General features: G+C 42.6%; 1 protein-coding gene across 8 annotated transcripts in view; it reads right to left on the bottom strand.

The window, feature by feature from the left end:
• Positions 1-22,000, bottom strand: part of EPB41L5 (erythrocyte membrane protein band 4.1 like 5) — a 126,036-nt gene that overhangs the window by 61,604 nt on the left and 42,432 nt on the right. For all 8 annotated transcript variants that reach the window (XM_070071023.1, XM_070071027.1, XM_070071028.1 and 5 more), the window contains 9 exons: positions 21,959-22,000; positions 20,070-20,148; positions 19,128-19,172; positions 18,902-18,954; positions 13,829-13,949; positions 13,607-13,694; positions 11,810-11,898; positions 11,450-11,519; positions 1,374-1,543 (listed from right to left, as the gene is read on the bottom strand). The exon at positions 21,959-22,000 is cut by the window's right edge and continues 1 nt beyond it. In XM_070071023.1, coding sequence (XP_069927124.1) covers positions 1,374-1,543; positions 11,450-11,519; positions 11,810-11,898; positions 13,607-13,694; positions 13,829-13,949; positions 18,902-18,954; positions 19,128-19,172; positions 20,070-20,148; positions 21,959-22,000 — 757 coding nt within the window. The remainder of the gene's footprint in view (positions 1-1,373; positions 1,544-11,449; positions 11,520-11,809; positions 11,899-13,606; positions 13,695-13,828; positions 13,950-18,901; positions 18,955-19,127; positions 19,173-20,069; positions 20,149-21,958) is intronic.

The following is a 22,000-nucleotide window of genomic DNA, read 5'->3' as shown; positions in this document are numbered from 1 at the left end:
CTTTTATGGACGTCCTCTCCTCCCTGTCCACACTCCATGGTACTTCCAGCTGCTTTTCCTAATTGTGCTACACTGTTAAAAATATTTCAGCAAAATTATTCTGAACAACTGTTTTAAGAAAATGCCTCCCTACTTTTAATACAGGTACAATGGAAGTTCTCTTCCATGAACTCCACACGCTATACATGATCCACCACATTTTCGCTTCCATACAGTCCTTTAAATCATGCTGATTCCCAGGGGCCTGCTGAAAACTCACAACCAACAATCCACCATAATGTAAACGAAAATATTTCTGACCCATGACACAAACAAGGAGTCCATAAGAACAATGTAACTGGGCCAGCATTGTGTCACAGTGAGTTAAGCCACTACCTGCGATGCCAGAGTCCCATGTCAGATTACCAGTCTGAGTATACCCGCTCCACTTCTATCCAGCTCCCTGCTAATGCACCTGGAGAGGCAGCAAGATGGCCCAACTGCTTGGCCCTGCTACCCTTATGGGTAAAAACAGGATGGAGTTCCTGGCTCCTGGCTCTGGTCTGGCCCAGACTTGGCTATTATGGCCACTTGGGAGTAAACCAGCAGATGGAAGACTGATATATCACCCCCCCTCCAACCCGGGTCTTTCACTCTCTGTTATTCTTTCAAATAAATCTTTTAAAGAAATGGAACTTCAGTATTATAAAGAATCACAAATTTTACTGAGATCAACATCATACTCAGGGCAAGATATCCTCTTTCTACCTGGTATGCAGACGTTGGGTGGCAGATGCCTAAGACTCTTGTTAAACACATTTAAATTAGGAGTTTGTCAGTATAAAGTGAATGTCAAGAGGGATAAAAAAATTACACAATTACTGCGTTTTCCCATCTTTTCAAGAAATTACAACCAATAATAGTACCAGCTAAATCTTTTTTGTCTTGGCCAACTGAAGACATTGGCAAATCACTTATGTCTCCATGCCTTAGTTTCCACATCTGAAAAGCAGAGGACTGGCTTTTTGGGCCTCTATGCAAGAATGAAATATAGAGAAAGCAACCGTTAAAATTAACTTGTATACAGGGCTGGCACTGTGGCCCCACAGGTTAAGCTGCTGTCTGTGATGCCCACATCGCACCCTGTAACAGACTGCCTGGCTTCTCTGCTTCCAATTCAGCCTCCTGTTAATGCACCTGTGAAGGCAGCAGAAGATGGCCCGGACACCCACGTGAGAGTCCCAGTTGGAGTTCTGGGCTCCTGGATTCAACTGCAGCCATTTGGGGAGTGAACCAGCAGACAGAAGATTGATCTTCTCTCTCCCTATCCCTTTCCCTCTCTCTGTCACTCTCCTGTCAAATAAATAAATACATTAAAACACAATAAAAGTAACCTGTATCTAAACCGTGATCCCAGCCGAATGAATCCTGACCGATGAGAACTCTTTTGGACAGGGCCTCGGAGGCGGAAGAAGGCATGATGCTCCACAGCGCACTTCCACAAATGCTTGCATGCTTTGGGATGATCCAGTCTAAAGACAAATGTGTGCTCCTGCTCTTTGCCCTGCGGAGACGCATGGAAAAGGGAGGGATCCTCAGGTCAAACAGTCCTGTCCCATAATTCTAAAATACAAATACAAGCACAGCAACACCAAGAAGCAAATAATAAAAGTATCTGGTTTGCTTCCAGCAATTACACACTTAGCTTCATAAAAAAAGCAGAGCTGGGGCTGTTGTGCTGCAGTGGGTTAAGCCACTGCCTATGACGCCAGCATCCTGAATAGGTTGGTTTGACTCTTGGCTGCCCCACTTACAATCCAACTCCTTGGTAATACACCTGGGAGAGCTGTAGAAGATGGCCTACATGGTTGGGCCCCTGCCACCCACGTGGGAGATCAGGATGGAACTCCTGGCTCCTGGCTTCAGCCTGGCCCAGCCTTGACCACTGTGGCCATTTGGATAGAAGATCTCTCTGTTTCTCCCTAACTCTTCCTTTCAAATAAATTAGAACAAAACAAACAGGAAAAGAGGCAGAGCTGAAGTCAAGCTGTCTAGCTGCTCAGCCTGTTTGAGATTATTCCAAGAGTATTCTCTCTAGTTTTACTGATTTAATTTGTCACAGACCAAAGTAAAAATTCATCTGTCACTGCTTGAGATAACTACAGACTTACAATTGAAAGGATCATCTTAGATTTGACAATATGTATCTATAGCCTTAAAAACATTCACACTTGTGTCCTAGGAACCATACTCCCAGGAGCCTAATCATAACTAACATTCGTGGACACTTTTCTTAAGAATTCCACATGAATCACCCCAATGAACAGAACTATCATTAGCCACATTTCATAGATAAGGAAAATAAGGCTCAGAGAAGTCAAGCGAGGTTGCAAAGCTGGTAAGAGAAGACACTGAATCTGAAACTAGCCCATCTGGCTCAAAACCTATACTTGTGACAACTAATTTTTTGCTACCTCTCTAGGGAAAATGATTCTCTAAACACCATAATTTACACAAAACTACTTTCTTCAGTCTCATTTACACTAGGAAAATGGGCCCTAAATGTCTAAAAAAGAGAAATGACCCGTAATGGCATATTTAAAAACTATACAGGGGCTGGTGCTGTGCACAGCGGGTTAACTGGCATCCCTTATGGGCGCCGGTTCTAGACCCGGCTACTCCTCTTCCAATCTAGCTCTCTGTTATGGCCTGGGAAAGCAGAAGATGGCCCAATTCCTTGGGCCTCTGCACCCATGTGGGAGACCCGGAAGAAGCTCCTGGCTCCTGGCTTCAGATCGGCACAGCTTTAGCCGTTGCAGCCACCTGGGGAGTGAACCAGCAGATGGAAGACCTCTTTCTCTGTGTCTACCTCTCTTTATAACTCTTTCAAATAAAAAAAAAAATCTTAAAAAAAAAACTATACAGAGAGATATGAATAAAAGATGAATGAATGTACTACTGTTTATTTCTATTACTGAATGCCAAATATGTTAAAATGAATGAACTAGGGGCCGGTGCCATGGCGCAGTAGGTTAATCCTCCGCCTGCGGCACCAGCATCCAATATGGGCATCACTTCTAGTCCCGGCTGCTCCTCTTCCAATCCAGCTTTCTGCTGTGGCCTGGGAAAGCAGAAGATGGCCCAAGTGCTTGGACCCCTGCACTCACGTGGGAGACCGGGAAGAAGCACCTGGCTCCTAGCTTCAGATCTGTGCAGCTGCAGCCGTTGCGGCCATTTGGCGAGTGAACCAACAGAAGGAAGACCTTTCTCTGTCTCTCCCTCTCACTGTCTGTAACTCTACCTCTCAAATAAATAAAATCTTCCCCCAAAAAATGAATGAACTAGATCTACATGGCTACATACTGAGATAAAACAAACTACAAAATATATGTGTGTGTATATATACGAGTTATATAAAATATAATTTATATATTTATATTTGTTTTATATAAAATATTTTATAATAAATATATATTTATTTTATATAAAATATGAAATATTCTACCATGTGTGATGATGTGTCTACATTTGGGGAAAATTATAAAATAGATATAAGAATGATACCCTCCAAATGGTAGTCAGCTATAGGGAAGCAGAAGTTGGGGCATTTGATCATAGTTGTTTCATCTGCTTATTCATTCATTCATTCATTCACACACACACACACACACACACACAATCTACTTCTAACAGATTTGAAGCAAAATGCTAAATCTTGATTATTTATGTTGTAAAGCTTTTTGGACTTTTCAGTTTACTTGGATATTTTCTAATTTATTTTGTCATATTTATTTATTTATTATTTATTTTGAGAGGCAGAGTTTACAGTGAGAGAGAGAGACAGAGAGAAAGGTCTTCCTTTTCTGTTGGTTCACCCTCCAATGGCCACTGCAGCCGGCACGCTGCAGGCGGCGCACCACGCTGATCCGAAGCCAGGAGCCAGGTGCTTCTCCTGGTCTCCCAGCCTATTTTGTCATTTTAAATACTCTATAATTTCCTTATAACCTTGATATAGGCAAAGCTTCTTCTTTGAAGACGCAAAACATACCAAGAAAAAGGTTTATAACCTGTACTATAAAAAAATTGAGGCCGGAACCGCGGCTCACTTGGCTAATCCTCCACCTGCGGCGCCGGCACCCTAGGTTCCAGTCCCGGTCGGGGCGCCGGAGTCTGTCCCGGTTGCCTCTCTTCCAGTCCAGCTCTCTGCTGTGGCCCAGGAAGGCACTGGAGGATGGCCCAGGTCCTTGGGCCCTGCACCCATATGGGAGACCAGGAGGAAGCACCTGGCTCCTGGCTTTGGATCAGCACGGTGTACTGGCCATGGTGGCCATTTGTGGGGTGAACCAATGGAAAAGAAAGACCTTTCTCTCTGTCTCTAACTCTGCCTGTCCAAAAAAAAAAAGAAAAAGAAAGAAAAGAAAAAAGCAAAGAAAAAAAATTAAAAGTTTCTATTTACCAAAAGGTACTACCAAAGACAGGACGCCAAGTCAAGGAGAAGACATTCCAACACATGTATCTCACAACAAAGTATGCCCAGAATACTTTTTTCCTTGATAAAAAAAATAAACATGACCTACTTGAAAAACAAAGTATCTGAACAAGTAGTTCATAAGAGACTATCCAAAAACCCAATAAATAAATAAATACTAAAATAGAGTCATTATCCATGAACAACAATGGGAAAGTATATAACTTCAAAGTAGGGAATTCTTTTCTATGAAAAAACAAAAACCAGAAAACATCACAGATAAAAAATGCATCTGCATAAAAACCTTAAGAGATAAGGCAAAAATCATCATAGCAATGTCAAAAGACAAAAACAATTAGACAAAATATTTACCACTGGTATCATAAAGGCCTCAAATCTTTCAGAAAAAAAAAGGCAAACTGTCGATCCCCGTCTTCGTGGAGGAACGACACAGGACCCTGCACTGTTCTTTGGTCTGCTCGGCCCTCCCCGGGTTTGCTGCTGGTTCTTCCCGGGTTGGCTACCGTCCCTTCCACCTCCGTGGAAGGGCGGTTCCCCCTGCCACATTCCCCACTTCCGCGGGGGAGCGGCACACCGCCGGCCGGCTCTCTCGGGGGCTGCACAGGTGTTCCCCTTAGATGTTCCCCTTAGATGTTCCTGGTGCATGTTGTCTCTCTCCTCCTTTATAGTCCTCCTCCGCCAATCCTAACTCGGCTGCCCACACGCCGAGTACGCTGCTCTCCTCCAATCAGGAGCAGGATCAGCTCCTGGAGGTCATCACTCAAGTTGGCAAGAGGCAGCTGCGTAGAAGCTGTTTTCTCCTCTCCCAGCACCATATTGTGGGAGAGCAGATGCATAGAATAAGTCTTAATTCCAGTAACTTAGTCTAGTCCGAGTTGCTCCCAGTTGCTCCCCACACAAACAAGGAAGAAATATTGGCAAAAGTGGACAGATAGCTTCGAGAAAAGGAAACACAAATGATTCAAAGGTATGAAAAGATGCCATTACTCACAACACAAAAATAACAATTAAGTCTATACTGAAATCCCGTTTTTCACCTTTAAAATAAAAATGTGTGACAGCTCACAAGCCAGCACACTGATGATGGTGTGACTTGATAGGATCTTTCTCTCCCTCCCTCCAGAACAAATGCACAGAAGCACTGCACCAGCCAAATCCACCTGCAGGAAATTATCCTATACACTTGTCAGGCCACAGATTAATGCAGACAGAGTGAAGAAACGTCAACTAATTGAGAACTGATTCAATAAATGAGGGCACTTCAATATACTACAATGCTATGTTGCTTTAGTTCTTTGTTATCAAGCACTTTATGTACAATACGGAAAAGATCCCATACTATAAAGTTAGAGAAGTGAAGTAGACAACAGGGATGCTAATCTCTGAGTAAAAGAATCAATATGAGGCCGGCACTGTGGCATAGCAGGGAAAGCCACCTCCTGCAGTGCCATACGGGTGCCAGTTTGTGTCCAAGCTGCCCCTCTTCAGATCCAGCTCTCTGCTACGGCCTGGGAAAGCAGCACAGAATGGCCCAAGTCCTCGGGCCCCTTCACTCACATGGGAGACCCGGAAGAAGCTCCTGGCTCCTGGCTTCAGATTGGCCCAGCTCTAGCCATTGCAACCACATGGGTCCAGCCGATGTGGCCATCTTGCGAGTGAACCAGTGGATGGAAGACCTCCCGACCTCCCGACCTCCCTCCCTCCCTCCCTCCTTCCCTCATTCTCTCCCTCCCTCCCCCTCTCTCTCTCTCTGCCTCTGTAACTCTTTAAAATAAATAAATTTTAAGGCCGGCGCCGCGGCTCACTAGGCTAATCCTCCGCCTAGCGGCGCCGGCACACCGGGTTCTAGTCCCGGTTGGGGCGCCGGATTCTGTCCCGGTTGCCCCTCTTCCAGGCCAGCTCTCTGCTGTGGCCAGGGAGTGCAGTGGAGGATGGCCCAGGTGCTTGGGCCCTGCACCCCATGGGAGACCAGGAAAAGCACCTGGCTCCTGCCATTGGATCAGCGCAGTGCGCCGGCCACAGCGCGCTGGCCGCAGCGGCCATTGGAGGGTGAACCAACGGCAAAAGGAAGACCTTTCTCTCTGTCTCTCACTGTCCACTCTGTCAAAAAAAAAAATAAAATAAAATAAATAAATAAATTTTTAAAAAAACTATATATTCTTGCTTATATGTGTAAAATACCACAGAAAAGATCCAGAAAGCAAATACTATATTTGATCAAATCTACAATACCATCAATTATGAGATACTATTAGCTTATGCCCCAATAAGGACAAATGTCACAATGAGATTATGACTTTTTTTTAAGATTTTATTTTATTTAAGAGGTAGAGTTACAGACAGTGAGAGGGAGAGACAGAGAACCACCATGCAGTGGTTCACTCCCCAAATGGCCACAACAGCCAGAGCTGAGCTGATTTGATGCCAGGAGCTTCTTCCCGGTCTCCCATGTGGGTGTAGGGACCCAAGTGCTTGGCCCATCTTCTACTGGTCTCCCAGGCCATAGCAGAGAGCTGGATTGGAAGAGGAGCAGCTGGGACTAGAACTGGTGCCCATATGGGATGCTGGCACAAAGGTGGAGGATTAACCTGCGCCACAGCACCAGTCCCCCATTATTTTATCCTACAAGCATTTTGTTTTTGAAAGATCACATTTAGATTTATATACATTTAATGATACCTAGGATTATATAAAAAAGGAAAATATTAGTAAAATAATCTCATTCTTGTCATTTTGAATATTTTCACATTCCAACTCTGAGTCATTTTCAACCCATTTGCTGATGATACAATGATCATCCTGTGCTTGCAAGGGATTTCTCCTTAAAATACCCATGACTGTCTCTGTGATTTCCTTCTAAGCAATCTAACAGGGCAATTCTTAGCATGTGTCTTAGTAGTAACTCCAAACTTCCAAAGCTTATCACTGTTTCCCCTACTTTCCAAAATCTTCTTTCTCAAGTTCTGCTAAATAGTGTTTCTTGCCTGTCAGCATGAACACATCTTGATGATGGTTTACTGTACTCTTTTTTGACTAAATAGGGTGGAGGGTGGAGTAAAGGAGATCAAATACCTAACTGGCAAAGGAAATAGAAATTTTAGGTGATTCTCCAATAACATATGACAAATTCACAGGCCACACTCAGCACTCAGAGCAGCTGCTCACTCCAGTGCTGAATCATTGTGCCACCTTTCTGAAGCCATTCTATTCGGAACGGAGCACCTGCAGCACTAACAATGACTGCAACCCAGCAGAACTTGCTAAGGCAACTTCCCACACAGGCAGGCAATGAGGAGTATGTCACAACAGCTGCTTGGTTAACAATGATTTTAGGGCACCACCTATGTCCGACAGATCCCAACTTTCTCAGTTACAAATATATAGGGCTTCGAATTGTTCAAAACATGATGCTGGTAACTTGCAGAAAAGGAAATAAGAAGTGTGGCTGGGAGAGAAGGAATATTTTTTCTCCAGTATGACTTTTTGTGTTTTCTGTTACTAGATCTATTAAAAAATGTGAATGTAAGGTTATTAAAACCTATGCAGAAATATTAGTTGATTCAGTACAGCTGATTTTAGGCTTTTATATAAAAACATACACAGCTGACACTCTTACATGCTAACCCACGACAGGCATTTTTCAAAGTCTGAAATGAGGAGAGCTCAAATTACACATCAAAAATAGTCTTGGCTTTTGACATCAACACTCAATGTCAATGATCTCCACAAGGACAGAGATCAAAAAGTCTTCTCATTTTGTTCTTTTTTTTTTTTCCCCCAGAGTGTCTTGGCTTTCCATGCCTAAAATACTCTCATGGGCTCTTCAGTCAGATCCGAATGCCTTAAGGGCTGATTCTGAGGCCAGAGCGCTATTTAGGACATCTGCCATTCTATGAGTCTGCTGTGTATCCCACTTCCCATGATGGATCGTTTTCTTCCCTTTTTGATTCTATCAGTTAGTATTAGCAGACATTAGTCTTGTTTGTGTGATCCCTTTGACTCTTACACCTATCAGTGTGATCAATTATGAACTGAAATTGATCACTTGGACTAGTGAGATGGCATTGGTACATGCAACCTTGATGGGATTGTATTGGAATCCCCTGGCACGTTTCTAACTCCACCATCTGTGAGTGAGATCCCAGTGGAAAGAACAGGTCAAAGAAGGAGGTACCTTTCTCTGAAGGGAGGAGAGAACTTCCACTTTGACTATGACCCTGTCGGAATAAAATCGAAGTCGGCGAACTCAAAAGGCTTCCATAGCCTTGGCAACTCATGACTAGAGCCTAGGGAGATTACTGACTCAATAAACAAGAGTGTCAAATTGTTAAGTCAACAACAGGAGTCACTGTGTACTTACTTCTCATGTGGGATCTGTCCTTAATGTGTTGTCCAACGTGAAGTAATGCTATAACTAGTACTGAAACAGTATTTTACACTTTGTGTTTCTGTGTGGGTGCAAACTGTTGAAATCTTAATATATACTGAATCGATCTTCTGTATATAAAGATAATTGAAAATGAATCTTGATGTGAATGGGAGAGGGAGCGGGAGATGGGAGGGGTGCGAGTGGGAGGGAGATTATGGGGGGGGGAAGCCAACGTAATCCATAAACTGTACTTTGGAAATTTATATTTATTAAATAAAAAAAGGAAAAAAAATAAAATAACTTTATTATGGTGAAAAAAAAGTCTTCTCTACATGTCCCTCTGCAGCACACTGGGAGGAAAGCAACGAGGGAGCTTCCACTAGAAAAAGCTCAGACCCTCGCCCAGAGACACAAAGAATTCTGAAAATTCTAGATATCTAAGCAAACTAGGTATCTCAAACGGAACCTAACGATCAGTACCGACGGCCCTCTTATCTCCTAATCCCTGCCCTTTACTTTGTAAGAAATAAATATTTAGGAAAACATAAAACAAGAATGAAAATCATGCAAAGTGGCAATCACTCTGCGATAGCAGTCAGCAGTTTGAAAGCTCTGCAAACTTTTCTCTAAGCAAAGTACGTAAAATACTACTGTACAAAACATTCACTCACTACACCCATTTTCTTCTCCTGAGTTTTCCTGGCCACACGGTGTGCTAATGTGCGGCTGTGTCTTCGTCTTGTGACCACGAGCTCTATGCCTGGCACATGGATTATGCGTTCCCCCTTTACCGCTGACCACACCCAGCTCTTACAAGAACAGGAATATTTTCTCACTCATCCCGACAAGTCACATGCCTTGCAATCCACCTAGCACACGAGCACGCAGCATCTCTTCAGAGCCCAGACAGACCAAGTGCAAAGCACTGCCTCCCGTCAGGCAGCAGCAAGCTGACCCACGCAGGCTTCCGATAAACTACTGCTTCTTTTATTTCACTAACACGGACCTAAATGTGAACTCAAAGAATACTTACCAACAGCAGCGGTCTTACTTGAGAAAAGTGACCAGTCTAATATCAATATTCAAAAATTTGGAAAAAAATTATACCAAGTATCAAGGGAATATTTAACTTAATTTCCAGTTATTATATATTTTACATATATCTGTCAAGTTTTTCCCAGTTATTACACTTTTTTTTAAAGATTTATTTTATTTATTTGAGAGACAGAGAGAGAGGTCTTCCATCCACTGGTACACTTCCCAGGATGGCCGCAATGGCCGGAGCTGCGCCGATCCAAAGCCAGGAGCCAGGAGCTTCTTCCAGGTCTTCCATACGGGTGCAGGGGCCCAAGAACTTGGGCCATCTTCTGCTTTCCCAGGCCATAGCAGAGAGCTGGATCAGAAGAGCTACCAGGACTAGAACCAGCGCCCATATGGGATGTTGGCCAGGGCCTTAACCCACTGTGCCACACAGCATTATAATATATATATATATTATAATATATAATTATTATACTTAATTAGATCCTCATATATCCACAATAATCATGGCAAATCATTAGAGAGCTACTATCTGGAAGCACAGTGATGCTTAACTGATCTCAGCTTTTTATTTGCTAATATTTATATTGGAATTTACACTGATATTTCATAAAACTCCTTTATCAGACCAACAGAAAAGAACATGAACTACCCAAAGGAAATGCAAGAACAAACGAACATGACCAAATGTTAACATCTATAACTCTTAGAAAAGCCAACTTAAAACAGTAAGATATCATCATTATAAGCCTTTTTTTTTTTTTTTTAAAGCAACAGAATCCAATCCTGGTAAAGTTTCAGCAAAAGTAACTCACTTCTCTTACTGCTTATCACACTTTACACTGGCACAGCAAAAATGCATTACTATTACCACTGGCATCCCACAACAAAGTCCTAGCTACTCTGCTTCTGATCCAGCTTCCTGCTAACATTGTCTGGGAAGGCAGCAGAAGATGGCCCAGGTGCTTGGTCCCCTGTCACCCATGTGGGAGACCTGGATGAAGTTCCTGGCATCTGGCTTTGGCCTGATCCAGACCTGGCCATTGTGGTCCCTTGTCTTTAATCTTAATGGCAGAAAATCGTTGTTTTAGGATGGCGTGCTCTGAGTCAGGAAATTATACTTAGGGGTGGTCACTTGGTGAGCAGTGAAAACACCCAAGAGACACCCCCATCCCCTACCAGAGTGTCTGGGTTCCAGTTCCAGCTCTGCTTCCAATTCCAGAAACTACCTAGGTTCCTGCCACCCACGCAGGAAATCAGAATTGGGTTCTGGGCTCCTGGCTCCAGTTCCAGCTATTGAGGGCACTGGGTTCTGGGGTCCTGGCTCCAACCCCATTTATGGAGGGCATTTGGGGAGTGAACCAGCAGACAGAAGATCTCTATCTGTCCCTGTCTCTTTCTCGGTCTGTCTTTCAAATTAATAAACATTAATTAATGAAAAATTAAAAAATAATAAAGTATAATACAGTAAGTCTTTGTCCCAGGGCTCTCCAAAACAACAAGACACATTCCCCCTTAAGTTACCACATGACATAGCTGCTGTTAAATTAGTAACACAACACAATTCCTACCTGGTCATCATCTTCTACAACCACCAACGTTAACTTATTCTTCTTAAAATCCAATCTGGTTATCTTGGGCCTATAACAACATGAGACCAACAGTCAGATTAAAAATAGATTTTCTCTAAATTAAAAAACAATTTTTATTTCAAGCACATTTAATCATCTAACTCCTGACTCAGCCTGGCCCAGCCCAGGTCCTTAGCAGCCATTTACAAAATGAACCAGCAACTGGATGGAAGACCTCTCCCTCTCCCTCTCCCTCTCGTTCCCCCAATCCAACTTTGTCTTTCAAATAAATACACCCATTTTTAAAAAAAGAAGCAAAACAACAGTTAAGTACCATCTTCAATATTTAACTCTGCTTACCAAAAAAATAAACCAATTTTGGTCTCTCCTTCAAAAACAAGGACTCCTGTGGGGGTTAGTCCCAAACTGTAGTCATTCCCATCTCTAGCCTGAGTAAAGGAGTGAAAAACAAGTTAGCTTTATTTACATAAGATAGGTTTCTTATTTTCACAACACAACTGAAAATTTTCACACCAAGTTATAGTAGTTACATAGTCACAAAGCTAATATTAATAGGAAAGATGTTTCAACAATTAGTGTATCCAAAACATTTTCAAGAAAATTCATGCATGGATTTTTATTTGTAGTCAGTGAAAAGCCACAGGGGACCCAGTACAAGACCCCAGGGCATTTCTGAAACTACAGGTGAGTCTTGTAAACAGTGTTTTCATATATTCACACCTGCACGTGGAGTGCCGCAAGCTGAATCCATGCATCAGGCACAACAGCACAACGGAGTCATTCTAACAATACACTATAATCAAAGCTATGTGAATATAGTCTCTGCCTCTCGAGACACCTGGTTTCTGGAATCTTCTGTGTAATATTTTTGGACCACAGATGACCACAGGTAACTGAGAGCACAGGAAGCAGAGCCACGGATAAGGGAAGACTACTGTGTCTCAGGGAGCGCCTTCGCTCAAGGCACCGCCTGATCCTCTCACTACAAATGAGACACTTCAGACTCTCCCCACATGCTCTTAAACATTTTTTTTTTTTTTGAAGATGCATTTATTTTATTTGAAAGGCAGAGTAACAGAGAGAGAGGGAGAGACAAAAAGAGGGAGAGAGAATCTGCAGGTTCACTCTCCAAATGGCTGCAATGGCCGGGGCTGGGCCAGGCTGAAGCCAGGAGCCAGAAGCTTCATCTGGGTCTTCCCAGGTGGGTACAGGGGCCGAAGGACCTGGGCCACCATTCTGCCCTTTTCTGAAGTGCATTAGCAGGGAGCTGGATTGGGAGTGGAGCAGCTGGGACTCAAACCTGTGCCCATGTGGGATGCCAGCACCCCGGCAGCAGTTTAACCCACTGCGCCACAGCACCGGCCCTCCCCCATATTTTCTTAAATCACAAGTTTTGAAAACGATCAACTTTCTGGAAAAACGTTGTAGTTCAACTAGAAATAACTCAGATAACACACGAGCTATAAATTTTCAACTCTGCCTCCTGAATTATTTTAATTTTCCAAGAGCCTATTCAAGGGCCAGCGTTGCGGTGAAGCAAGTGAAGCCTCCTCCCGCAACACCAGCAGCACCCCACGTCTCCCATATCTGAGTGCTGGCTCGAGTCCTTTATTCCATGTCCCAGCTGCTCTGCTTCCAATCCAGCTTCTTCCTTACGCACCTGGGAAAGCAGTGGAAGATGACTCAAGTATGTGGACCCTGCCACCCACGTGGGAGACCTGGGTGGAATTTCTAGCTCCTGGTTTTGGCCTACCCAGCCCCAGGCATTTGAGCAGTGAATCAGCAGACAGAAGATCTCTTTCTCTCTGTCATTCTACTTTCCAAATAAAAAAAATCTTAATAAAGAAATCAGTGAAAGATCCCATTCGGCTTAAGGAATTCCAGACAGCATGAAGTGAAAATACAAAGTAGTCTAAAGGGCAAAAGCTGTTTAAAATAAATACACCCATTTTTTAAAAAAGAAGCAAAACAACAGTTAAGTACCATCTTCAACATTTAACTCTGCTTTCCAAAAAAATAAACCAATTTTGGTCTCTCCTTCAAAAACAAGGACTCCTGTGGGACTCCGGTTGTGTCTCTTCCTTCGCACAATGAACTGATCTGTTAGTTTTTAAAGGCACTGCACACAGCGCTTACCTTGACCACGTGCATGTCAACCCCATACATCTCCAGCCACTTGGCTTTATTCAAATAATTGGTTTCAGCCTGTGCTGGTGTCTGACCTCTGAAATGTAAAACATGATAGTTTTCAAAAGTAATAGTAAATATAAAATGAATTCTGCCAACAGAGAGAGAAACAAAAGAAAAAGAATATGAAAATAACCGTTGTGGTAATGTTAAAAAACAAATGCTAAATACCTGTATTCTTTCCATTTCTCAAAAATAGCCAGTTCCATCTCTTCAGTCTGAATGGGCACAAACCTGAACTCAGAGACAAGTTCGGGGCTATGCTCAGCAAGATCGTAGTCACCAAGTTCAGCTACAAACAAAGCGACACTGTGTTAATACTTATTCCCTGTAGAATACTACTTCAAAAATCCAATTTATTTTTGCTTCTTCGACTTTTGGCTAGGATCAAGTGTAAAAATACAATTTATTGGTAAAAATCATTAAGCAGCTTAAAAAGATTCTTACACAACTAAGAATTGGTAACACACAGGATTCCCAAAAATAAATCCAGCTTCCATTACAATGTGTCAGTTAACACTCATAAAGTACATGTGTACATTTAGCTAAATGTCCTTCTCTTAATTTACTCACACCTTGGTGGGTAGCTTTTGAAAACCACTTTGTAGATATCCACTGAGAAGTATCTATTAACCTTATAATGAATAAATGAAAAATTCAGCAATTCTTAAAGCACAGTTAGCTAGTCTCTATAAAGAATCTAATTTGCTCACAACATGATGCCTGAAATTTAAAGTTATTAATCCCAAATAACTGAAAATTACTGAAAAAAATGGGAGGAAGAGGCAGCAGGGAAAGAACTGGACAGCACACAAACATGTGCATGCTCATCTGCAGGCATCCTTTCACTGTGGTTTGGAGAAAATAGCACCACCAATTTTCAATATCTTAAACATCATTTCCTTTAAAAGAGTGTATTACTCTTTTAAGAAAATCAAATTATTTTCATTTTGATAAAGTTGGGGAGAGAAATAACACTTGAGGCAATAAGTCATAACATAGTATTCTTCTATTTATTAAGTACTTACTCTATTAAGTACTTAATCTATCCATAAAGACATAACAGAGAGTTCTTCAAAAGGCTGGGGGTGGGCCTTTGGTCTATTGGTCAAGATGCTGAGAAAGATGGCCACATTCCATATTGGAAAGCCTGGGTTAAACACCTGGCTCTGGTTCCTGATTCTAGCTTCAATCTGCTACAGGACCTTAGAGGCAGCAATGAATGCTCCAGTAAGTGGGTTCCTGCCACCCACTTGGGAAATCTGGATTTTACCATTCAGCCCAGCCCAACCCCACCACTGCAGGCCATCTGGGGAGTGAACCAGTAGATGGGGGGCAACACTTGCACACACTCTTTCTCCCTCTCTCTAGATGGGGGGCAATACTTACACACTCTCTTTCTCCCTCTCTCTCTCTGTCCTTTGTCTCTGCCCCTCTGCTCTCAAATAGTTTTTAAAGTTAGAACAGGCCAGCACAGTGGCATAGCAGGTAAAGCCATCACCTGCACTGCTGACATCCCATATAGGCACCAGTTCAAGTCCTGGCTACTCCTCTTATGATCCAGCTCTCTGCTATGGCCTGGGAAAGCAGCAGAAGATGGCCTAAGTCCTTGGATCGCTACACCTGCGTGGGAGACCCAGAAGAAGCTCCTGGCTCCTGGCTTTGGATAGGCCCAGCTCCAGCCATTGGGGCCATTTGAGGAGTGAACCAGCGGATGGAAGACCTCTCTTTCTCTCTCTGACTCTGCCTCTAACTCTGACTTTCAAATAAGCAAATAAATATTTATAAAAGAAACTAAAACAAAAGTTTGCAGACATGGAATTTTAAAATGTTTATTTTGGTACAAAAACTTTGAAAACCATGCATACATTAACATTTAACTTCACAATAACCTTGGAAAATATATATTTTTATGCCAACTTTATTACTAAAGAAATTGCTCTTTGGTCTGTAATACAACATCTTTAAGGAGCATCAAACCAAATCTGCTACATAATGTATTAAGACGTGACCGTGAGGGGTAGGCTTTTGGAGCAGCCAATCAGATGCCACCTGGGACACCTGCATCCCATACTGGGAGCGCCTGAGTTCATGTCAAAGCTCCACTACTGACTCCAGCTTCCTGCCATGACCCATGTTCCTGCTGAGTTCCTGCCACCCACATCAAAGACCTGGCTGGGTTCTCAGATCCTGGCTGTGGCCCAGCCAGTCCTGGCTGTTGTGGACATTTGCAGAGTAAATCAGCATATGGGAGATCACTTTATATTTCTCTCTCTCTCTCTCATATAAATTTTTAATTCAACTTGAAAGTATGAAAAATTAAGTTATTCTGGTAAAATATAAAATCATAAGTGAGAAAACAGGGAGTTTCTTTTATGTGGACTGGAATGATTATTTAGCAAATTTATTAAGAATCTTAATAAGCAGGATTTAGTATACTATCACAGACATGGGACAGAGATGAAAACAAAATGAAGAGGAACAGCCCGAGACTGAAGAGAAATTAGGACAGAGATTTTATTCAGAAAAATCATGTGGTAAGTGAGGTTAAGGAGGAATAAAACAGAACCACATGAATGAATCAGAGTAAGAAGTTACTGAGCACTAGGCAAGTTAAACTTTTGTTAAAATACTAAAAATTACAGGAACCCTGTTTTCAAGAAGAATGCACTTTTGGCTGTGATGAAACTTTAAAAATGGGACACAAACAGATGTTATGAGGCAGCACATGCTGTGGCAGAGCTCTTAAAAACCGCTGGGGTGGGCATGCAGGGCAGAGGTTAAGTCACCACCAGAGCCAGCTGCATCCTGTACTGCAGTGCCTGGTTCCAGTTCTGGCTCCTATGCTTCTGGATCCAGCTTCCTGCTAATAATGCGCCTGGCTCTGGCCTGGCACGGCCCAGCCCAGCCTTGCTGATACAAGCATCTAGGAGTGCATCAGCTGACAGAAGATCTCCCTCTATCTGTATCTCTGCCTTTCAAATAAAATGAAAATAAATCAAACTTGTAAAAAATTAGCAACAGTATAGGAGCGTGGGGAGCAAGGTTAAGCTGCCCATCCCACGTTTCAGTGCCTGGTTTAGTGCCTGGCTGGACTTCCAACTCTGGCTTCCTGCTAATGCGGGCCCTAGGGAGCAGCAGTGATGGCTCAAGTGGTTGGGCCCCTGCCACCTACCTGGAAGACCTGAATTGTGTTACCAGATTCCAGCTTCAGCCCAACCCAGTTCTGGTCACTGTGGACACTGGGGAGTGAACAAACACATGGAGCTCTCTCTGCTTCAATCCACCTCTCGTCTCTCAAATAAAGAAGTAATTTTTAAGACTGCTTTACAGTAAAGAATTCTTAGAATAATCTCATACAAGAAATAATATAAAAAGTGTGCTTTCAAAAAAGAATCTGATTACACACTTTTGATCATTACAGTGCTAGAGGCACAGCATTCTCAGTTAGTAGTTGTATTCTGCAGCTGAGAAAATGAGTTTTAATCTGGAGACAGACTATGATATTAAATGGAGGTGGGCCCAAAAAATTTACATTAGTGGCGGATTTCTCAAGAAATTTCCTTTAGTTATCAAAAGAAATTTCCTTTAGTTATCAATCCCTTAAGAGGGTACTTCAGAAAGTTCATGGAGAATGCAAAGTTTGCTTTGATGCAAAAAAATATGACAGCCATGCAGTTTTTTCATAATTTGCATTTTCCTTGAACTTGCTGAAGACCCCACCCATGTATGGACTTCAAAATGCTTCTGTACTAAAATCAACTTATCAGGACACACTTTTGGCGTAACAGTTTGATGACACTTGGGCTGCCCACATCCTACACAGGAGCACCTGGCTTTAAGTCCTGGTTCCGCTTCCTATTCTTGCTTCCTGCTAATCCAAGTCCTGTGAAGCAGCAAGTGACGACTCAAGTACCTGGGAGACCCAGACTGAGCTCCAGGCTCCTGACTTCAGCCTGGCCCTGGCCCCAGCTATGGCAGGCATTTGGGGAATGAATCAGCAGAAGGAAGATACCTCTGTCTCTGTCTCTTGCTTTTCAAATAAAATAGAAGTAAATAAGTAAACACTTTTTAAAAACTTGTCTTTCAATTCCATTTTAAACGAACTTTTTGGAGCATCCACATGTTAACAGGAAAATATGTTTTCTTCATTAGTGAACACACAAAATAAGCAAAAATCTCAAGTCTACAATAAAACATAAAAAGTTACTCTTAACAATGGCAAATAAGTATTACTGAAGTTCAAGGGACTGGAGGGAAATACAGAATCACAGAAAAGGTGTAAAATTACTAATATCTTGATAAACACTAAACATTTTTATTGTACAGATACTGCCATCAGAATATTTTTTCATTTTGCAGCCATGAGTTGAGATAGTTTTCCTTTAAAAGTCAATTTTTACTATAACATTCCTGAGTTTAACAGCGGTGTATCAATGCAAGAAGATGCATAGTGAGTTTTCCATTCACCTCACTGATTGGAGACTGCTTTACAGAATGATCATCAGGAACCGTACAATGTATTTCCTGTGATCCCCTCCCGGATTCATTTTTAAGAATAAGACTAAGAAACCAGGGGCTGGCGCTGTGGTATAGTGGGTAAAGCCGCTGCCTGCAGTGCCTGCATCCCATATGGGCACCGGTTTGAGTCCCAGCTGCTCCACTTCCAATCCAGCTCTCTGCTGTGGGCTGGGAAAGCAGTAGGAGATGGCCGAAGTCCTTGGTCCCCTGCACTCACATGGGAGACCCGGAAGAAACTCCTGGCTCCTGGCTTCAGATAGGTGCAGCTCTGGCCATTGCGGCCATCTGGGAAGTGACCCAGCAGATGGAAGCCCTCTCTCTCTTTACCTCTCCTTCTCTCTGTGTAACTCTGACTTTCAAATAAAATAAATAAATCTTAAAAAAAAAAAAAAAAAAAAAAAAAAAGACTAATGAACCAAGCCATGTCGCCACCACAGTAATTCACCCAGAAATCACTGCATTCATTTTAAGGGAAAAATGAGCTAAGGGCTTACTCATAACATTTACTGAATTATCAGAATGGAATTGTAGCCTGAAAACACTGTGGATGTGTCCAAAACATAGCATTCTGAACCAAACCAAAGCAAAAGTCAGAACTGGGCACTGACACAAGTCCACACAAAAACAGTGTTGTTTTTATTGCACATCACTTAACCCCCTGAAATTCTGTAACTAAAAGCAGGCAAAAAATTAGGCTTCAGAATTGGCATAATCACTGCTCACCTTGCAGGTTATATGCTGCCAACTGCACTGCTGTATCAAAGGGGCATTCCAATCTGAGACCAAAACACAAAGTTGTTAAGCCAATTTCATGACCTGCCATTTAAGATAAATGAAAATAATACATCCTGTATGCTGATCATTTCTGTTCTCATAGCTATGAAGTTATTTTCAAAATTGTTTTTAACCACATAAGAAAATATGCATTTATTAAATAGCCAATACTCACTTTCCACTGAGAATATCCTGTTTTAACTGAAGAACAAATAAATACCTAAGAAAAATAAAAGGCATAAATGTAACTAAAGAGAACCATCTAATATTAGTGTAAGAAGAAAACCTTACCTGCTAATCCCAGAATAAATGTTTTTACAGACTTTTATGCACAATGAAGTAAATAAACATCAAGAAGATGGCAGCATGACCACAAGATAACAGCGAGGAGCAGTGGCCTCAAAGTAGGATGCAGAAACCATTAGGGAAAACGTTCAAAGCACTTCAATGGGAAAGAGCTCCATGATCTAATCTGACTTTATTCTGACAACACAGCCACCTCATTCATAAAGAGATAAAGGCACTAACTCTAATTTCATGGTCAAGGTGTTGAAAAGCAAAACAAAGGAAACTCAGCTCTTCTACTTAATAAACAGTGTGTGTACATGGAGCTACAGACTTGCGACACAGAGTCAATGAATAAATATCAAGGAGGCAGATAACAGGAACATAAATGCATATAACCTAAAGTGTATTCAAACCACATCGGGACCAAACATTTTCCATTAATCAATGGCATTCTGATGAGTAAAGAAAGCGAGGAGCTTACGTGAATAAACTTCAGTGGCCCAAGACGGATGACAGAGAGTATCCGTAAGCACAGTACCGACAGATGCTGAAACAGCCCAGCGCTGTGAAAAGCCCATGAGTTGACAGGGAAACTTCTGGAAAGAACTCACTGGTCACCTCTGGAAAATGCCAGGGCGCCAACTCTTTATTCTCACACTGATAAAGGGCAAGAATCGTACACTTACAACACTGCTGTCCCAGAATGAAACTGTTGTGTGAGTTCCTGGTCCCAGCAGCAGGGAGTCCATTTCAGCAGCTGTCTACAACTTGGAAATGATTCTAACACACCCCAAGTCCCTCCACACCACTCTACAGAGCATGGTCTTACCGCGTCAGCTCTTCACGCAGATTATTCGGTTCTGAGGAATAAAACTTAACTCGAAGATGCAGACAGTAAGGTGACCCAACTGCCATTAAAAACAAAAAAGCAGCTTTAACTTTCATTTAACTATTGAAACAGGAACAATCTTCAGCCAGTAAATCTGTCACAACTCCCCTGCGGTGGGATAGATCACAGGTTATCACGGCACTGTTTCAGGTTGGATCAGGGCTTATGCTTGACACAAAAAGATCAATCAGTAGATTTTTAAAAAATGTACTGCCCATGGTGTAATCCTCTCACAATCATCTGTCACCGGCCAGGGCCTGCTGCACGCAACAGGAATCCTGACTGTGCGATGTCACAGCCTGAACACTGTGGATCCTCACTTCTGGACCACGCTGAGGAATGCCTGTGGTCACTGTTTCCGGCAGCTCCCACACACCACAGGGAGTTCACCATCGTGCATGTTCCTCCCCGTGGGTCTGTCCCATTACTTTGTAAAGACAAGGGCTGAGCTGCCCAGAATTTTCAGCCACTCTAGAGGACAAGCGGCATTAGAAGCTGCTATCACATTAGAGACTCGGTATTCCCCTTTACATATCACCGGGAAGAATCCTGACATTTTATGTGAATTGCTTCAGTTCATAACTTTTAACTGGGGCCTGTGCTGTAACGTAGCGGGTAAAGCCGTCACCTGCAGTACCGGTTCAAGTCCTGGCTGCTCCACTTCCAATCCAGCTCTCTTCTATGGCCTGGGAAAGCAGTAGAAGATGGCCCAAATCCTTGGGTCCCTGAATCCACATGGGAGACCCAGAGGAAGCTCCTGGCTCCTGGCTTTGGATCGGCACAACTCTAGCCATTGTGGCCAACTGGGGAGTGAGCTAGCGGATAGAAAACCTCTCTCTCTCTCTTTCTCTGAGTAACTCTTTCAGAGAAAACCTATCTCTATCTCTCTGCCTCTCCTCTCTGAGTAACTCTTTCAAATAAATAAATAAATCTTTAAAAAAAATATTATGAAAGTCAGAGTTGGTGGTGGGGCGGGGGGGGGGGGTGTCTTCCATCCATTGGTTTACTCCCCAGTTGATTGCAATAGCCGGAGCTGCCGTGATCTGAAGCCAGGAGCTTCTTCCGGGTCTCCCACGTGGTGCAGGGGCCCAAGGAGTTGGGCCATCTTCTACTGCTTTCCCAGGCCATAGCAGAAAGCTGTCTCCTTCATCCTGGGAGCTGAAGTCCTGCAGATCCCAGGAACATCTCCTAGCTGATAACCTGGCATCCTGTTCAGCGAGCAAGGCTTCCTCTTTGCTGAGAGAAGAATCACCTGCTACTTTTTTTTTTTTTTTTTTTAAGATTTCTTTATTTATTTGAAAGGCAGAGTGGCAGAGTTGCAGAGTTGCGGGGGGGGGGGGGGGGAACCAAGAGAGAGATGGGTCTTGTAAGGCCACCACAAAACACACCAAAACACTGGAGTAAGGGATAGAGTTTATTGGGGGAAACCTGAAAGACTGGAGGTAAGGGGGAGAAGAAGGAAAAGAGGGAGACGGAGAGCATGGGGTGGGGGAGAAGACGGAGAGAAAGAGAGAGCTAAAAAAATAATTTTTAATTAAAAAATTTCACAGCCTTAAAGTCTTAAGATGTCAAACAAAAGCCACACATGAAATTTCTAATACGTGTACTAAATCAAAGTGGAGCACTTCTTAGGAAACCAACTCCATTGCAAGGTGCAAGCCTTTATCCTGGGAACCTTAAATCACAAGGCACCTGGAATTTAGATCAGTATCAAAATATAACTTGAAAAAAAAATCTGAAACATGATTTCTTAAGTTCTTACTATCAGGAATCAAGTTTCTAATATATTTGATTTCCATTTTTTTGCAAGAAATTTTTGCAGTACTTACTTTTGACTTGCTTTTTGATGCTTTTTGTACCATCCAACCAAT

The sequence above is a fragment of the Oryctolagus cuniculus genome, chromosome 3 (genome assembly GCF_964237555.1).
Source record: "Oryctolagus cuniculus chromosome 3, mOryCun1.1, whole genome shotgun sequence".
NCBI classification, from domain to species: Eukaryota; Metazoa; Chordata; class Mammalia; order Lagomorpha; family Leporidae; genus Oryctolagus; species Oryctolagus cuniculus.
Note: the sequence above shows the minus strand (reverse complement) of the source record. Positions and strands in the feature narration are given on the sequence as shown.